The sequence below is a fragment of the Perca flavescens genome, chromosome 16 (assembly GCF_004354835.1).
Source record: "Perca flavescens isolate YP-PL-M2 chromosome 16, PFLA_1.0, whole genome shotgun sequence".
In the NCBI taxonomy this organism is placed as follows: domain Eukaryota; kingdom Metazoa; phylum Chordata; class Actinopteri; order Perciformes; family Percidae; genus Perca; species Perca flavescens.
The window spans coordinates 9339327-9355932 of record NC_041346.1 but is presented as its reverse complement, the minus strand read 5'-3'; the positions used below and the strand labels follow the sequence as shown (position 1 = coordinate 9355932).

The 16606-nt window shown below is 42.0% G+C and overlaps 1 protein-coding gene and 1 long non-coding RNA gene across 2 annotated transcripts in view; one reads left to right on the top strand and one right to left on the bottom strand.

Moving 5' to 3' along the window:
* Positions 1-1939: 1939 nt before the first annotated feature.
* Positions 1940-15831, top strand: gtf3c4 (general transcription factor IIIC, polypeptide 4). Its single transcript, XM_028600827.1, has 5 exons — positions 1940-2305; positions 8146-9873; positions 11829-11959; positions 12501-12589; positions 15584-15831. The coding sequence occupies exons 1-5, from the start codon at positions 1991-1993 to the stop codon at positions 15646-15648; spliced, it is 2328 nt and encodes a 775-aa protein (XP_028456628.1). The 5' UTR covers positions 1940-1990; the 3' UTR covers positions 15649-15831.
* LOC114570524 (uncharacterized) overlaps positions 12464-16606 on the bottom strand; it is a 53839-nt gene continuing 49696 nt past the window's right edge. Inside the window, exon 5 of the long non-coding RNA XR_003694545.1 lies at positions 12464-12729. This is a non-coding gene — a long non-coding RNA (uncharacterized LOC114570524). The remainder of the gene's footprint in view (positions 12730-16606) is intronic.

Below are 16606 nucleotides of genomic sequence, written 5' to 3'. Positions count from 1 at the left end.
TGCCAGTGCTGTCTCAACATAAACCTAATCTCGTTGAGTGAATGTGTCACACGGATGGCAAAATGTCCCTATGGAACACATTAAAGTTTCATCTAATCTAATCTAATTAAAACAAGGATGTGCAAGTCCTGACACACTGCCCAAGGCTGAATGGGCTGTTTTGCTCCCAGACATTATGGCTTTGCCAGAGTCAAAACACACGTCGCTATTCTGTATAAAACACACATGGAAACACGTTTCATCATTTCATTAGAAATGTAATACATAGTTTTTTTTAAAAGATAAATATGCCAACAAGGTATGTCACTGTTGTTAAGTAGTGCGATTACAAAGGTATATGTGATGTATGTTTATTGTTACAGGGAATATGGTGCTGTCCTTCTATAAACAAAGAAATCTATGGAGACAAATATTCCAATGCAAATTTTGCAGGATGAAAAGTTTGGTGGCATATCATAGCTGTGATTTTAACAAATACCAACCAACAAATACCTACAGTAGTATAATTCAGTTAAACCTAATTGTCATAGCATGCCAATGCAAATTATTCATTGGCCTTTTGGGGTGTTTTTCCTATTAGTTGTAACTACAAAGACACTCATTAAAAAAGTAAAATATATACATTGCCAACACTGTGTGCACAGAGCGGATGGGTAATTACAACACTCATTAACATATGTGAGCAAGGTTATTGGTTGTGATTACTTTAGATGCATGCTGAGAGTCTGTCGGGGGGTAACAGCAGAGTGATTGGCACTCAAGAGAAGTGGAGAGTTCAAAGGGCAACATTTCAGAGATCAGAGACGGTATTTTCCACATTTGATCCAGTGCTAGTTTTTCTTATGGCTACAGAGGGTTAACGTACAAAAAACTGCAACTGAAAATAACCATATGGAGGGATGACTGTCAGATAATGACTGTAATATCATCACTACTGATCACACCGTCTCTTTTCAAGTGATGGGAAATAATTTTTGATTTACAATCAAGTGTGTAAAACCACAATATGGAATAAATCAGTGGTTACCGAACTTTTTGGCTTATGACCCCTTAAAATTAATGAATGTCCCATCATCACAGGTTATGGCCCGAGTGCACAACTGAGTTATGAGCAGCTCAATATTTTATAAGAAAAGTAAAAATCACAGAAACGTCTGAGATCTTAATATTAATTATATTTTTTTTTATGTCCGTATGTATCCCTTTAATCATTATGTGACCCCACAGGTTTATCTTGGGTTGGGTTGGAAAACACAGGAATATATGGGTTAAACTCTACTTATAAAATATAAACATTAGAAAAGAGATGAATAAATCTGAAGTTATAGTCTTCACAGAGATTCTGTGGATTTCTGTGACTGAAAGCTTCATGTAGCTATAACTTTAATGAAATGTATTGATCTGGCATGAATTGACTGACACCCATAGGGCTGGGCGATATAGAAAAAAATCTAATATCACAATATTGTTGACCAAATACCTCAATATCAATACTGCTGCAATATTGTAGGGTTGACAATTGGTGCTTACAAAATAATAGTTACACAATGAGATTTTTGATAAATAATCATCATTGATGTGTATATAATAACTAAGTGGGTAAAGGCAAATAATAAAAGCTAGAACAGTCTGGTAAGTTCAAAAAATTACATCACTTAACTGTAATCCAGCCAATAAAACCATGGACAGATAACACTTGTGTCATATCACGATACTACGATATCCAAAAACTAAGACAATATCCAGTCTCATATCACGATATCAATATAATATCGATATATTGCCCAGCCCTACCAATAACTCATATTTGCTTTACAGGAGTCCACCTAACTTAAATGACCATAGGGGCCTGATGTAACATTTATTGCTGTTGATTTCATAGCATAGACTGTTAATATTAATATGCTTCATACTCATTTAACTCTGCGGAGGAAGTCCCTCCTTCCTCTTCTCCCGCGCTCGCCGACGTCATTTCCACCGCAGAAAAAACATGGCGGCTGCCAGTCCCTCAGATTCGGCGCTTTCACTGCCCAGAAATGTAGTCATCAAGACCGAGCCAGAATCTGAGGATGATCTACTCATCAGCCCGGCGGACGTGCCGGTTAAGCGGGACCCCGTCGTCCCGCTCCTGTCCCCGGTCAGCGGGCTGCAGCCGCTCGCCTGGTCGCAGGATCACCGCCTGGCTGTGTGCACCAGCAGCTCCATGTCGCTGCTGGAGCTGGTGTGCGATGTCCACAGCAACAAGCAGGACCTGACGCTGCACCGGACCTCAATTCCGGTCCCGACCGAAGCGTTAAAACTGCGGGTAACTATCCACCAATGTTCACCTGTTTACGCCGTAATAAAGGGAAAAAGCATGGAGCCATGTAGCACTGTCACGTAAGCAGAGGACGTGCGGCTGTTGATAGAACTTTGGCTAGTAAACATTGAGGCTGTTGGCTCAGCCTGGAGCCTCAACCTGACCACTTAACTTACTGACTAATACAGACCGAGTAGCTACATCTCAGGAAACAACAGCCGATATAGCACTACCTCCCTCTCCAGCTGTCAGAGACTAAATCACTTAAAGGGGAGTTCCACATTTCATCCATATTTTCATGAACTGGCCTCAGGCTTTCTCCTTAGAACCCAGAGCTGTTTTATTTTTTACATGTATTTAGATGTACATGTAATGCCTCCAGCTGAAACCATATTCAGTTAATTAGGTCTTAAGTAAGATGCTACTGGGATGTGAAATCTCTGATTGCTGTAAGTGGCACTGGTTTTGCTCGTATGTAAACTGTCACGTTGACACCAAATAGAAAAAATGCAAGTTTGTCACTGTAGCATCTTAAACACGTATGAGGCATAATCAGTCAGTGAAAAAGTCTGGGTTTGTCTGTATGTGAAATGAGAACCATCCAGACATGTATTAAGACTCTAGTCTACTAACTATACTCTCTTTTCAACATTTATCAATGTTCAGTTTAGGGCTGGGCGATATGGACCAAAAGTCATATCTCGATATATTTTGGCTGAATATCGATATACGATATATATCCCAATATTTTTTTCCGCAAAGTGAGAGCAGTTCAGTCAAAGTCAAAGCCAAATATGACATGTCACAAGTAGTTTCATAGAAACCAGCAGTGCAAAATCAAATGAATAAATAATAAACAGGTTTCTTCACCTTGTTCATGATTTAAATGCTCAGCTGTTCAAATAACAATATAATGTAAACATAAATACTGTATAACAACAGGAGTACCTTTTTTTTTTTTTTTTTTTTAAATCAAAGCTCCAATAAGGTGCACATTTAAATAAAAAAAAATATCTTTAATAAAAAGCCTATAAAATAAAAGAGGCCAATCCAAAAGGAGTCAGCAGCTTGCTTGGAGCAAGGATGAAATTTGAACTATATTAATATATGTGACATGGTCTAATTTCATATCTCATTTAAAAATATATCGATATATTTTTTATATCAATATATCGCCCAGCCCTACGTTGACTTTAAGACATCAGCAAATATTGTATATATGTCGTTGGTAGGGATGGGCGATATGGAGAAAATCAGACCTCACGATATTCTTGACCAAATACCTTGATATCGATATTGCGGCAATATTCTAGGGTTGACAGTTGGTGCTTTAACAAAATATCTTCACACTTAGTGTGAAGATATTTTAGAAATAGTAGAACAGTTACAACAGTCTGATAAGTTCAGAAAATGACATCCCTTTACTGTAATGCAGCCTTTAAAACCAGGAAAAGACAACACTTATGTCATATCACGATATTACAATATCCAAAATCTAAGACGATATCTAGTGTCCTATCACGATATCGATATAATATCAATATATCGCCCAGCCCTAGTTCAGTTATCTAATTATCCTTCTATTTGAACTGGAGGCTTCAAGTTTCCACATGGCTTGTGTAAGTTGCATACATACTGTACCACGATTGGCTTCCAAACTAGATGTGATGTCACAAAGTCATGATTGGGGATACACGTTAAGCTCGTTGGAGATGAGCCAGGTCTGCGCAGAATCGATCACCGGCGATCGCCGCCCAACGCATGTCGGTTTGATTTGTGTCCGACTTGATCCCGACGTGCTCGGACGTCATGCACACGTGTGCAACGGTAACCTCACGAGATCAAGGCGGCCGCAGTTCTGAGACGCAGGCAGCGCAGTTGCTTTCCACCGACTGCAAGACCCAGGCGGTCCCAGGGCATGCTGGGAAACGCTGGCCTCTGGGCTGATCTAACAGAATCGACTCAACATGATGACGTTTTATATAAACTTTTTATTGATTTTGAGTTGGAGGGATTTTAACTATTTGTCTGATTTTAAAAGTTGATTGAGATAAATTCCGAAACAATCCCCCCAACAGCAAATGAATGTGAAAAACGGCATTTTTGAGTCAAACTCTGCACATTCATCCTTCTACACAGTAAAGGCCAAACATCAAAGTGAAGTAACATTGAGCAAAACATGGTTATAGTGGAGGCTGGGGATTTTAATCTTGAGCTAATATGGAAAAGTGAAGCTCAGGATCATAAGTACTGAGTAACCAGTCTCAAGACACAAACCCTTTTTACATTTTTAAGTGGTTGGCACTTCCTTGTGTGAAAAGATTTGCACCAAATTCCCAGTGGTTGAGAAACTTAAAAAAAAATAAAAATAAAAAAACTGAACTGAAAGAAATGCTGTCTTATCTACAAAAGTAAAGCCTCAATCATCAGCTGTAATGTCCTTAATTTGATTGTCAGTTTAACAAAGTTTTTGGACGACATTGCTTGCAACAAAAGTGCCAAGACATTTTAAGGTAGTACCACTGTTAATAAGTAACACAAGTGTTTAAAGAATATCTAATTACAAAATGGCATCTGTGAGCCTATTGGAGTAGTGTTATTTGTCTACTTGTTAAGCAACCTGTGTAAACATGCCTCAGTAAGCCGGCCAAGCTACTATCCACTTGTGTGCTATTAATTTGGCAGCAGTGGAGGGTTCTGTTGTTTCAGTATTTACTAAACTGAAAAAAAAGATAATTAAAGCGATGGAATACAAATGTTGATAAAAAAAAAAAGAGAAACTGAAAAACAATGTCTCTGCGCAGCTGCTCTGGTGTGTGTGAACATGATTGTTTATAGGTTTGTCTCCACTCCAAAAATCCACTTGGCAGATTAAATACTGGATGGAGCGGAATTTTATAATCCACTAGGCCCAGTGGCAGACGGGCAAAGTTGCTTTCCTGCAGTCATTTATATATATATATGATTTACTGCTTGTAAATAGGGGGTCGACGGTGGCACGCCAAGACGCCACATTCTGTCTGATGATAACTGCTGCATCACCCATCCATGTGTTTCCATGGCAGGGGGCCTGAAACCTGAAGAATTGCATCTATCGCATTTATTTTATTAAAGGGGCCGTGCACCGCAAAATCAAAAGGTCATATTTTCCCTCTTACATGTAGTGTTATTTATGAGTCTAGATTGTTGTGGTGCGAGTTTCCCAGTGTTGGGAGATATCGGCCGTAGAGATGTCTGCCTTCTCCGATGTGATGGGGCTAGATGGCACTCGGCTTGAGCTGCTCAAAGCTGGGTGATAAGTAGGGCTGCAACTAACGATTATTTTAATAATTGATTAATCTGTCGATTATTTTTTCGATTTATCGATGAATCGGATAAAAAAAAGCATTAATTTACATCAACTCAATACATCCATACTTATTGTTTTAGTTAATAGTTGTGTAAAGGTAAGTAACCCAAATAGCAGATACAGACCAGACAGACACACACACACACACACACACACTTATTCATTAAATGATTACCATCATTGTAGTAAGTGCAAGTTAAGTTCGTTTATACACCACACAATATTATATTTGTCAACAATAACTGATATGGGACAAAGCACATAATATATACATAACAGATGGCCAAAAAAGGCGAGTGAATAAAACAGTGTCTTTAGTCTTGCAAACTATACCACCCCTGCTTTATTACTGTTATTACTGAGCTAACGCTAGCTTGTCATGCTAGTCAGCTGGATAACGAGTAAACAGCAGCACCAGAAGAGCTACTGGAGGGACGGTACGTTCCTCACTTCAGAAAAGAACAGAAGTAGGATAGTGTAGTGACTTTACCCTGCTGTTGAACTCCCTTCCTCCTCACCAAGGACTCCAACAGGTTTACGTTTTAGGTGCTGACTCATCACCGCGGTGCGCCCGTGCCATGCCGTGTCGCTTTTGCTTATCTTGCAATTAACACGTTTTTGATTTATTTAGTGTGAAATGCTCCCACACCTTGGATGACTTGGGTCGTACTGATTTCTCTGCCTCCGCCGAGTGTTTCAGAACAACGTTACGGGTCTGTCCGGTCTCTCTCCGTATTTCCTCTACCCCCGCTCTGCTCTTTTTTCTTTTCTTTCGCTCCGCGCTGCTCTGCTCCGCGACTAGGTGGCCTAATAGTTGCGCGACACAACGAATCGATAATTATATCGTTGCCAACTTTTTTAGTAATCGAATTTTATCGATTTTATCGATTCGTTGTTGCAGCCCTAGTGATAAGGTTGGCAGGTGTATTTTGGTTGAAGAAAAAAGTTCCAACGTGGAACTGCTCCCAACCAGGTCTGTGGATTATCTTGAGTAACCAAGTCATGATTTCATATGTTAAAGTGGCTATATGTAACTGTGACCAAAGCGGTAGTGTTTTTACCGCACCGGCTGTCGTAAAGGTCTTCACTTTACGGTGCTGTATTACCCACTGTATTACTAGTGTTACCGGGAGAATGTTTTGCTCAGACAGAGAATCATTAATTTACAATAAGAGAATACGTTACAGATGCATCGTTGCATTTCAGGTGTTACATACGGTAACTTAGCCTATTTTGGACGTCTCGTCATCTGTGTTACGAGCCAAAGCATTAAGAGTTTGTTGTAGCAACCAACGCAGTAATAACTGAGATTAATATAGCACATTTCATGGAACCCAAGGACGCTTTACACTAGGGCTGTCCTCGACTAAAGAAATTCTTAGTCGACTAACACTTATAGGATTTTGTCGACTAATCGATTAGTTGATTTAATTGAGAGAGCTGTGCGCTTTGAGAGGTGGTTAAGACTAGAAAAGCACAATATAAATGTAGTTAATTAACCATCTGTAAAATTGAGTTTCTCCACAATTAATCCTGCAAATGCACCACTTTAAATCTTGTGTTTACCATAAATGTGCTCAGAAGTTTCTTGGAAATGAGTAATTAAGCATTAATAAGCATAAAAAATGACTAATCGACAAAAAATCTTCTAAGAAATCTTAGTCGACTAAGACCAAAACGACCGATTAGTCGACTAATCGACTAAGAGGTGGCAGCCCTACTTTACACAAGTAACGTTACAGGGGGACCAGGGAACAGAAAATAGTAGGCCAACACAAACACTGACTCAAAGGAATAAAACGTCCACCCTAAATGGAAAGGGGACGTCATTTTGTCTACTGATGTACAGCCACATCGCGCATTGTAAAGATTTTATGAATAAAATAGAGTTCTTACGTACCCGAGGGCCAATTTGGGGTCAGTTTTGAATCATTTACAATCCTGTAATTATCTCCATCTGTTGAAAGCCCGACTGAGATTGATTCGGGTTTTGCCCGTCATCTTTCACTTTCCCTTTTTAGCTTTTAGTTGTTCTACATTTAATTTCCTTCTTTTCTGTGATGGTCCTGCCCCAGTATCAGCCATAACTACAGCAGATAACTTCTAAAATAAAATTAAAATACAGCTAGGCCTATATAAGGCCTAAGAAATCTCCTGCTACCCTTTACCCGACTGGATACGATAACGCAGGCTTTTCCTGCGTTACGCCAACATTTGTGACCCGTCAGAGTGTGTGCTCTGTATCGCCGTGTACCTGCCGTACCATTTTGTGACTTTGTGGGAAAAATCTGACCCGGGCAGAGGCAGTAGTAAAAACCACATAAAATTAGCGTTCTTTTCACTGTTGTTTGCTGTTGGAGGTCATTTATGATCGTGAGGATTGAAAATTTAAAAGTTACATATAGTCACTTTAAGTGGGTATGTATGCTGAAATGACCTGACCTTTCTGACCTGTTCTTAAATATTGCTTTCATCTGTGCTTTTGTCTTTTTTAAAGGTGGGACCGGCAGCAGAGCTAGCTCAAGCGAGGGAGAAGTTCTCGACACATCCGGACCCCACAATAAGGCAAGTTTTTCTTGCCGACAAAGATATGAACCCATCGATAGGACTGCACAAAGGAATACAATATGCCAGTTGGTCTCCGTTAGGTTGTGACTCGAGCGGGCGCTGTCTGCTCGCTTGCCTAACGCTTGACCACAGACTCACCATTCATAACAGCCTCAAGCGTCTCGAGTGGAACATGCTAGTCGATCTCACCAAAAAGTACAGCGAGAGGCTAAAGGAGCGAGGCTACTCCAAGAAGGACGGCAAGCCTCCGGAGGCAAACCTGCAGGACTTCGACGAGCTGCAGCGGCGCTTCGGGATGCAGACTCCTCTGAGGATGGAGTGGTCGAGCGTTTACACCACCAAACAGGTTCAGCCGGACAACACGTGCAAAGACATGGAGATGGTGCTCCTCGCCGTCTTAATGGAGAACGGCGACCTTGTTTTGTGGAAGTTTGTGTTGCCCTTTTTAAGAGCGTCGGATGTCGCGTTTTATGACATCGTGGAGTCCGGTGTGACCCGTCCCAGTGACTTGGCGTGGTGGGAGTACGAAAGCGCAGATCGGCGGATGAGCGGCCTGATCGTCGGCAGCGAGGTGGGACCCGTCAAGATCATGCCGGTCAGCCTGTCGGGAGTGAAGGGCTACTTCACCCTCCGACACCCCGTCATCCTCTGGAAGGAGTGCGACGAGATCGCCGTCGAAAACCTCAAATGTGTCCCGATGATCCACCCGATCCAAAAATCCAGCTGCAGTCTCATCGTGGCCTCCCGAGGCTGCTACGTCTTTTGGTGTTTGCTCATGATTTCGCCGGCCGGACTTAACGTACACAACTCTCACGTGGCCGGGCTGCACTCGCTCCCCGTGGTCTCGCTGGCGATCAGTCAACACGGCGTCGCAGTGTACACGTGTTCTGTAGACGGGTGGATCAAAAAGCTGACGCCGACGTTCACAGAGAACACTTTGATTTTCAATCAGGAGGATATGTTGCGACCCGAACACCTAACGGGGAGGAGGATACACGGGATCGCGGTGAGCCGCAACGGCGCGTACATTGCGCTCGCGAGCACGCAAGGTATGATCGGCGGCCATCATCCGGTCAACCGGACCTACCAGGTTCACTTTGTGACCTTGAAAACGTCGGAAACGGCGGCGGCGCTGCTGCTCAAGTCCCCCGCGCAGAACTTGTACAAAACGGCGGACCTGCTCGACCTCGTCAGGTGGCAAATTTTGAAAAACAAGTGCATCCCTGCGTCGCTGCTGGAAGAACTCGATCAAAAGATCCAGGAGGTAGACTCGCCCTACTTGTGGCGTTTGAAGCTCTTTCTGGTGCGAATACTCCACCAGTCACTACAGACGCCTCCCACGGACCACCGCTGGAAACCCACGCACACGGAGAACAAGGTGTTCGTGAGGGACGAGGACGAGGAGGACGGAAAGGACGGAGAAGATGGCGAGAAAGAGGAAGATGAGCCGGGCGGAGTAAAGAAGGAGAATCGGGAGGAGCAGATGGAGGAGGTGCAGGCTTGGATCAATGCGGTAGAGACCCACATAATGAGAGAAAACATGAAGAAGGTGCTGGGGGTGGTGTACCTCAACACCTGGATTGCCCAGAACACCAGCATACCCTCCTGTGGCCTGGTGGAGTACCTCGCCAGAGACTCTAACGACAGAGCTTCAGAGGTAAAACTCAGCGATTCGCCTCAGCTTCTTACCACCAATGTTGTGATCTTTGCTTTCTAGTTTGTTTTTTTTTGCCCTGATCAGAGTTTGTGTCGGGTATATGGTGACGATCCCAAAGTACACTTAAAGCACATTAAAGTGAGTACATGGACAAAAGTACGTTGAACACTAGAATATTACAACCGTATGTGGTTGTCGAACATTATATGCTGCCGTAGCATTAACATTTCCCTTAAAGCTCCCATGAAATGGTCTCATTAGTTCCTTTCAATCAAATGTGTAACCCAGTGGGCTGTAAGTTACGTAGAGAAGGGCAGTTTGATGTGATTGGCTGAGCAGAAAGGTGGGGTTGTTGAAAACTTTCTGCTGGCTTTTTCCGTTTTTAGTAACTTTTTAGTAACACCCAGTAGTGCGCCACGGTTATCCCGGGAAGTGGCCATATCATGGGATCTTAAATTAGAACGTGGAGTATGTGGAGTGTCCACATAGCATAGGCTTCAGCATTTACCAGCATCTCATAATTGCCACCGTGGCTGCTGTTCAGATAAAGTTACATAGTTTGTTGCTTTTTTGTTTACATTACATTACATGTCATTTAGCTGACACTTTTATCCAAAGCAACTTACATTTTCTATATATGTCAGAGGTCACACGCCTCTGGAGCAACTAGGGGTTAAGTGTCCTGCTCAGGGACACATTGGTCGATGTATCGCAGTGGGAATCAAACCCAGATCTCCACACACCACAGGCATCTGTCCTATCCTATGCGCCATCACCGCCCCGTTTTTAACAAAATGACAAAGTAACAAACTACAGAAGTCTTCCAAATTGTTCTTGCATTTATAAAAACGTTGAACCTGTTTTTCTCTTTAAGAAGCTGTTGAATTTTGTTGAGAGAAAATCCCGCACACTGACCATTACGCAAGCAATAATTTATTTAGAAAAATACAACGTTTCGGTCCCAGACCTTCATCTGGTAAATTCACACATTCACCTCAACCATTCATCATTAAGACGCTATCGCCAAAAGGTCTTAATGAGGAATTTAATCTCAACATTATGTTGGGCTAATTTGATATTGATATATATGTCCTTTTTAACTTCCTTTTTTACTTCCTTTTCTTACTAGTTATTATTTACTAGTTCTTTTTTCCTTATTAGTTTATCCTCCATAAACTTCTTATTGTACATGAGAACATGGACTGTTACAATATAGTCTAATTAGTGTGATGATCCACTTTTGAATGGACTATGTCCTCCTTGATTAAGTGTAGAAAAATATTGGGCTAGGACAATGTACTGATCATCCATTGTTTTCAAATGTATTGAGTGGTACTTACTTTTTTCCGCCCTCAAAGTTTGTGATGGGAGTGCCACTTTTGTGAATGGATGACGTCATTCAACGGCTGGACTCGATTGGTCCTGATTAGTCAACCAAACTATTTTAGGCTACGGTTGAGGTGAATGTGTGAATTTACCTGATGAAGGTCTGGGACCGAAACGTTGTATTTTTCGAAATAAATTATTGCTTGCGTAATGGTCAGTGTGCGGGATTTTCTCTCAACAATTTTTGATCCGTTACCTTTGATCATATCCTACGCACCTGCCCGACCAAAGAGGTGTGCAAAAAAGTTTTCTCACGAATTTTTCACTTTAAAATGATTTCAGCCATTTCTGTCTTTAATGAATGCCTGTTTATGACATATAGTGTACACCATCACGTGACGATCCTGTGCATTTGGGGAAAATCCACCAACCCTTTTTTGATTAGACTTTGAACTGCGACAGCTGCTGATCGGCTCTGACATTAGTGCTTTAGTTACAGCCTTTATGAGATTAGCACCAAACTCCCATTCATGCTGTCTTCTCTGCAAACATGACACAAGTTAGATTGCCTTCCCTTACACCGTCTGGCTCTGTGTGTGTATGTGTGTGTGTGTATCCTCCTTTCTCAGGTCCTGATTGGCCACATCAAGAAAAAGATGAACAAGCAGTCGTTCTCGGAGCGCTGCAGCCTGTGTCAGGCGGTGCTGCCCTTCTCGGACCACCGACAAGCAATCTGTGAAAACGGCCACATGTGGCTCAGGTATAAGAGATCCTTCTCCTCCACAAGTTCAAATCAAATCCACGAAAGATGTTTTTTTTTTATTTATTTTTTTTATTTATTAGCTTTAGCAGCAACGTGCCTGAGGGGACATGGATTGAATCTCAATGCCAAACGCCTTCTTTGACGGTTTGTTTATCTTCACAGAGCAGTAATCAACCCTCCCACCTTTTGATATTTACCCATGCACCACTCTCATCGTCTCAGAAATATCGGCTGTCAGACATTTCGCCTGCCTTCTCGCTAGCGAGAACGTGGTGCCTCTGGTGGGCACTGGGAGGGAACTGTGTGCCCGTCAGTTGTACCTCAGTGCTGTGTGTGTGTGTGTGTGTGTGTGTGTGTGTGTGTGTGTGTGTGTGTGTGTGTGTGTGTGTGTGTGTGTGTGTGTGTGTGTGTGTGTGTGTGTGTGTGTGTGTGTGTGTGTGTGTGTGTGTGTGTGTGTGTGTGTGTGTGTGTGTGTGTGTGTGTGTGTGTGTGTGTGTCTGAGCCAGCCCTCTAATGCCTTTCTCTCGCTCTCCTCCAGGTGTGTGTTGTCATACCAGGCCTGCCAGACGCTGACGTTCAAACGTTGCCTCCTGCTGGATTCCATCGCCAGACTGCCAGAGCCTGAGGGTAAGCGCCACTTTCCATCTCTCTCCTCCTCCATTTCACAGTCCCACTCTCCATCAGCCATCCCCTCCTGTCACCTTCAACGTCGGCCTTTATCCCGCTCCGCCGCCCAGATCCTCGTTTGACATTTTTGGATTTTGAGTCTGTCAATGAACGAGATTGTAGAAATTAACGGCTGTTTTTGCGATGAAGGCTGCCTTCGACAGTTGAAACATTGGTCAGAAAGCTCAGTCCCCCCCCCATGTTATACAAATGTAGTCTTGTCCCAAATGTCACAAAGTTCAAAGTTTTTGTTGCGCTCTTAAAGCAAGTTGAAAAGTAAAATGCAAACAATTTTGAGAAGTTTCATTATTATACTTGACAAAAGCAAACGTGCACTTGAAACAAGTACGCAGCCCTAATTCAGTTGCCATGCCATTTGGGCAGATGCACAAAAGAAAGATTCTCATGGATTTCAAATCTGTCTCATTATACTAACTTTTCAGAAGGAGAAAGCCGATTTCTTTGCCAACCGGGTTTCTAATTGGCTTTTCTGCATGTGCATGACAAAGACTTCAGACGGGGGAAGTATCTGGCAGGATGACAGGAAAGATCAATACACTACACGTAGCGATACATCCTTGTGTTCTAAATGATTCCATCCATAGTGCACTACAGTAACAAGGTTACTTAAGTGCATGTAAACGCACTGTCCAATCATCTGTGTAAGGCCATATAACTGTTTGATCTTTAAATTGGCCAATACTGAAATGTTACGTTGAATTTGGATTTTAGCATGTATTCCCTTAATTGACTTACTTTAACAGACATATTCCACATGTTTTCTGACATCTTTACTCTGCATTTGTCCTGCAGCACATCATTCCATGACACATAATGAATTTACATCATACGCGTGCAACATTGGGTGCAATCACATCCATCTTTGATGGCAATAACATGCAGTATTCATACATCAATCAAGTATTATGATTCATACTGAAAGGCTTAGGGGCTTAGAACTAGAGATGCACCGATTGATCGACCGGTGACCGGAATCGGCCGATTTTCACGTCATCGGCCATGACAGGCGACCTGCCGGTCAGTCTGACATATGTCAATTTTATGCCGGTCAAATTCACTCGGGCGCCGCATGATTAACATCGTGCAACATTAGCACCACACGTGCACATGCAGGGTTTCCACTATATGCATGTAGCAGCAGCGCACTGCCATTCAATCAGCTGTTTATGAAATGTCATAAAGTCATAATTATACACGGCTCTGCAGAGCCGTCTGCTCTACTGATCTCAGGCGAACAGTCAGCCGCTCTCTCTCCCCTCTGAGGCTGAAAAACTGGAACATGAAAACCGCACTCACGCGGGTCCCATGAAATATGACCGCTACAGTTTATTGGAAAATAGCGTTGGGCACACTGATTTTGATGAATTTACTGTTTATCAGACCCCAGATGAGACAAGAAGCTAACGTTAGCAAACGCCGTGGTCCCTCTGATGCCTTGCTGGCCCCTGTAGGAGACACTGTTTAAAAAAACAAAAACAAAAAACAGACGCTGTATTCCTCCGACACGCTGTATTAATGTTACGGTTTAAAACGCTTTCCAGGTTAGTGGGGATGCATGTGTGTGTTTTGAGAAATATCTTTATACTGCATTAAGGCTATATTTATTTTATTTTTATTTGTTATTTATATATTATTTTATCGCCATTACCTGTTTTCTCTGTTTTCATACATACAGAAGTTTAGTTTGCTAAATATATAAAAAAAAAATGTAGTTGGATATTGGATATGAAAAGAAGGAAATGGTTCTTCCATAACATTGCACTTTAAATGTGTGTTAATTTCCCACACCACGAGTAATTTATAATATAGCGATCGATTATTTGTTCAAAAAATGTTCTATGTAAAATTTTCTATTAAAGAAAAGATAGAAAATAAATATTTGTGTGTGCTGTAAAGTGGTTAGAAAAAATGAAATCGGAATCGGCTAAAATCGTTATCGGCTGGCCTAAGTCAATGAAAAATCGGAAATCGGAATCGGCCTAGAAAGTTGTAATCGGTGCATCTCTACTTAGAACCATAGATCATGGCTTTGTTTCTGAGCTTAAAAAAATGCCTAAGGCCGGTTACACACTGCCTGCGTGACACACATGTCTCAGACGAGGCTAAAGCCACGCCATAAATGCGTGCCTGCTAGAAATAAAACCGGCGCCTATTTTTCACGCGACATGCAAGCGTGTTGGAAGCGTTTCCAGGCAAAATAGAATAGGAAAAGATTTTTGTCATTTAGACACAACTACATATTACTAAATGACATGTTGATGTTTGAAAGTCTCTAGGTTTTGATATAAAAGCAGATATAAATGTAATTTTTAAAAAGAAATCGATTTTCTAATATTGCACCTGTCAATACAGAACGAAATATCCTGGAGCCTATTTTTGCCGTCAATACTGCCGACGTTGTCTTTGCTGTAATCAGATCAGTATATATTTATGTTTTAACATGGTATTTCATTTTATCAATGGGAAACATACATGTGTCCAGACAAGGCTAGCAGCAGACACGTTTCTGGTGTGTAAAATCAGCGCAGCTGACGCAACAGAAACGCCACGCTCGCGCCACGCAGCCAGTGTGTAACCGGCCTAACAAACGAAGGGGTCCGGTGCCTACAATGGACTTCCTGCAGTTAGTTTGATGCTACGTGCATCCCAGGTCTGGATCAGTCCTCTGGTCATTCCAGCCTATCTGAGCTACACACTGACAGCTCTGAGCAGTTGTGGCATTTGTCAGAATCAACATCAACCCAGCTCCTCCAAACCTTTTTCAGACATGGAACATGGCTGGCTTCATTTATCAGTAAAAGTAATAGCTTTTTGGGCTCTGAAACCTAGATGGCCGTTACATAAATGTTCTGTTATGGCTGTATTCAAACCTATTTAGAAACCTTCGGTACCAACACAGCTTTTTTTTTTTTTTTTTTTTTTTTCTCCCCGCAGATCCAGAGTGGATAAGGAAGATACTGCAGGCGCCCTGCACGCTCTGCGACTCGCCCATGATCTAGAGCTGATCGGTGGGAGGAACCTCAGGGCTTTCCCTGCGTCCTTCAGAGCTTCCCACTCTGACGCAGGGTCCACTTTTGTCAGACATCACTGCTACGATTTTTTTTATTTCATGTACTTTGTTCATGTATTTTATTGCTTTATATTGGTATCTTAAAAGTTCAAATAAAAAGGTTTTGATTATACGTTCTAACTCTTATTGAGTGGAAACTACAGAGAAGCTGCTTCTGCCATGTCTTTTAAATTAATCAATTTAAATGTACGGAGGTAAAACCTTTTGGACTCAACTTTACAGATATCTTTATTTTCTCAATCTAAAATAAATTCTGAGGGTGCAAAGAAATAAGTTTCAAATGTGGTTATATGTGGAGGTTTCTATTATTCAGTAGGACTGTAGAGCACCATAAATAAGCTCCCTCATTTTCCTTATGTTGACTATATATTTTTCCCAGCCTTTGGTGTAGTTTTTATTGCAAGTCAATAAGTGGAACTTACTCTGCTAGTCCTATTTTAGTGAGTTTTTTTTCTTTTCTTTTTTTGAGCGCAACAAATAATACACTGAATAATCCATACTCTGGAAAAAATTCAACATACCTACTTTAATTGGCACTGTAAAACAATTTCCAATGTCTGGGAGGAGGAGGAAGAGGGGGAGGGGTGGTGGTGCTCAGTCATTCTCTCAGATGAGGACTTCCGCTAATGTAAACGCAGAAGAGAAGGAGCGGCGAGGCACATGAGATGAGCAAGCGGTAGGAAGAAAGCGAAAAAGTGTGCTTAAAAACCCGGCGCGCTCCTTCCCGCGGGAGCAGCTTGTAATGAGATTCAGCAGTAATGAGGGACAGGACATGGCGCCAGATGTGATTCTAATTCTAATCAAGGAGGAGAGGGTGGTGGTGGGGGGTAGAGAGCATATTGTTAAATACAATTAACCCTTTTCTCATATTTGGAAGGAACAAGGGC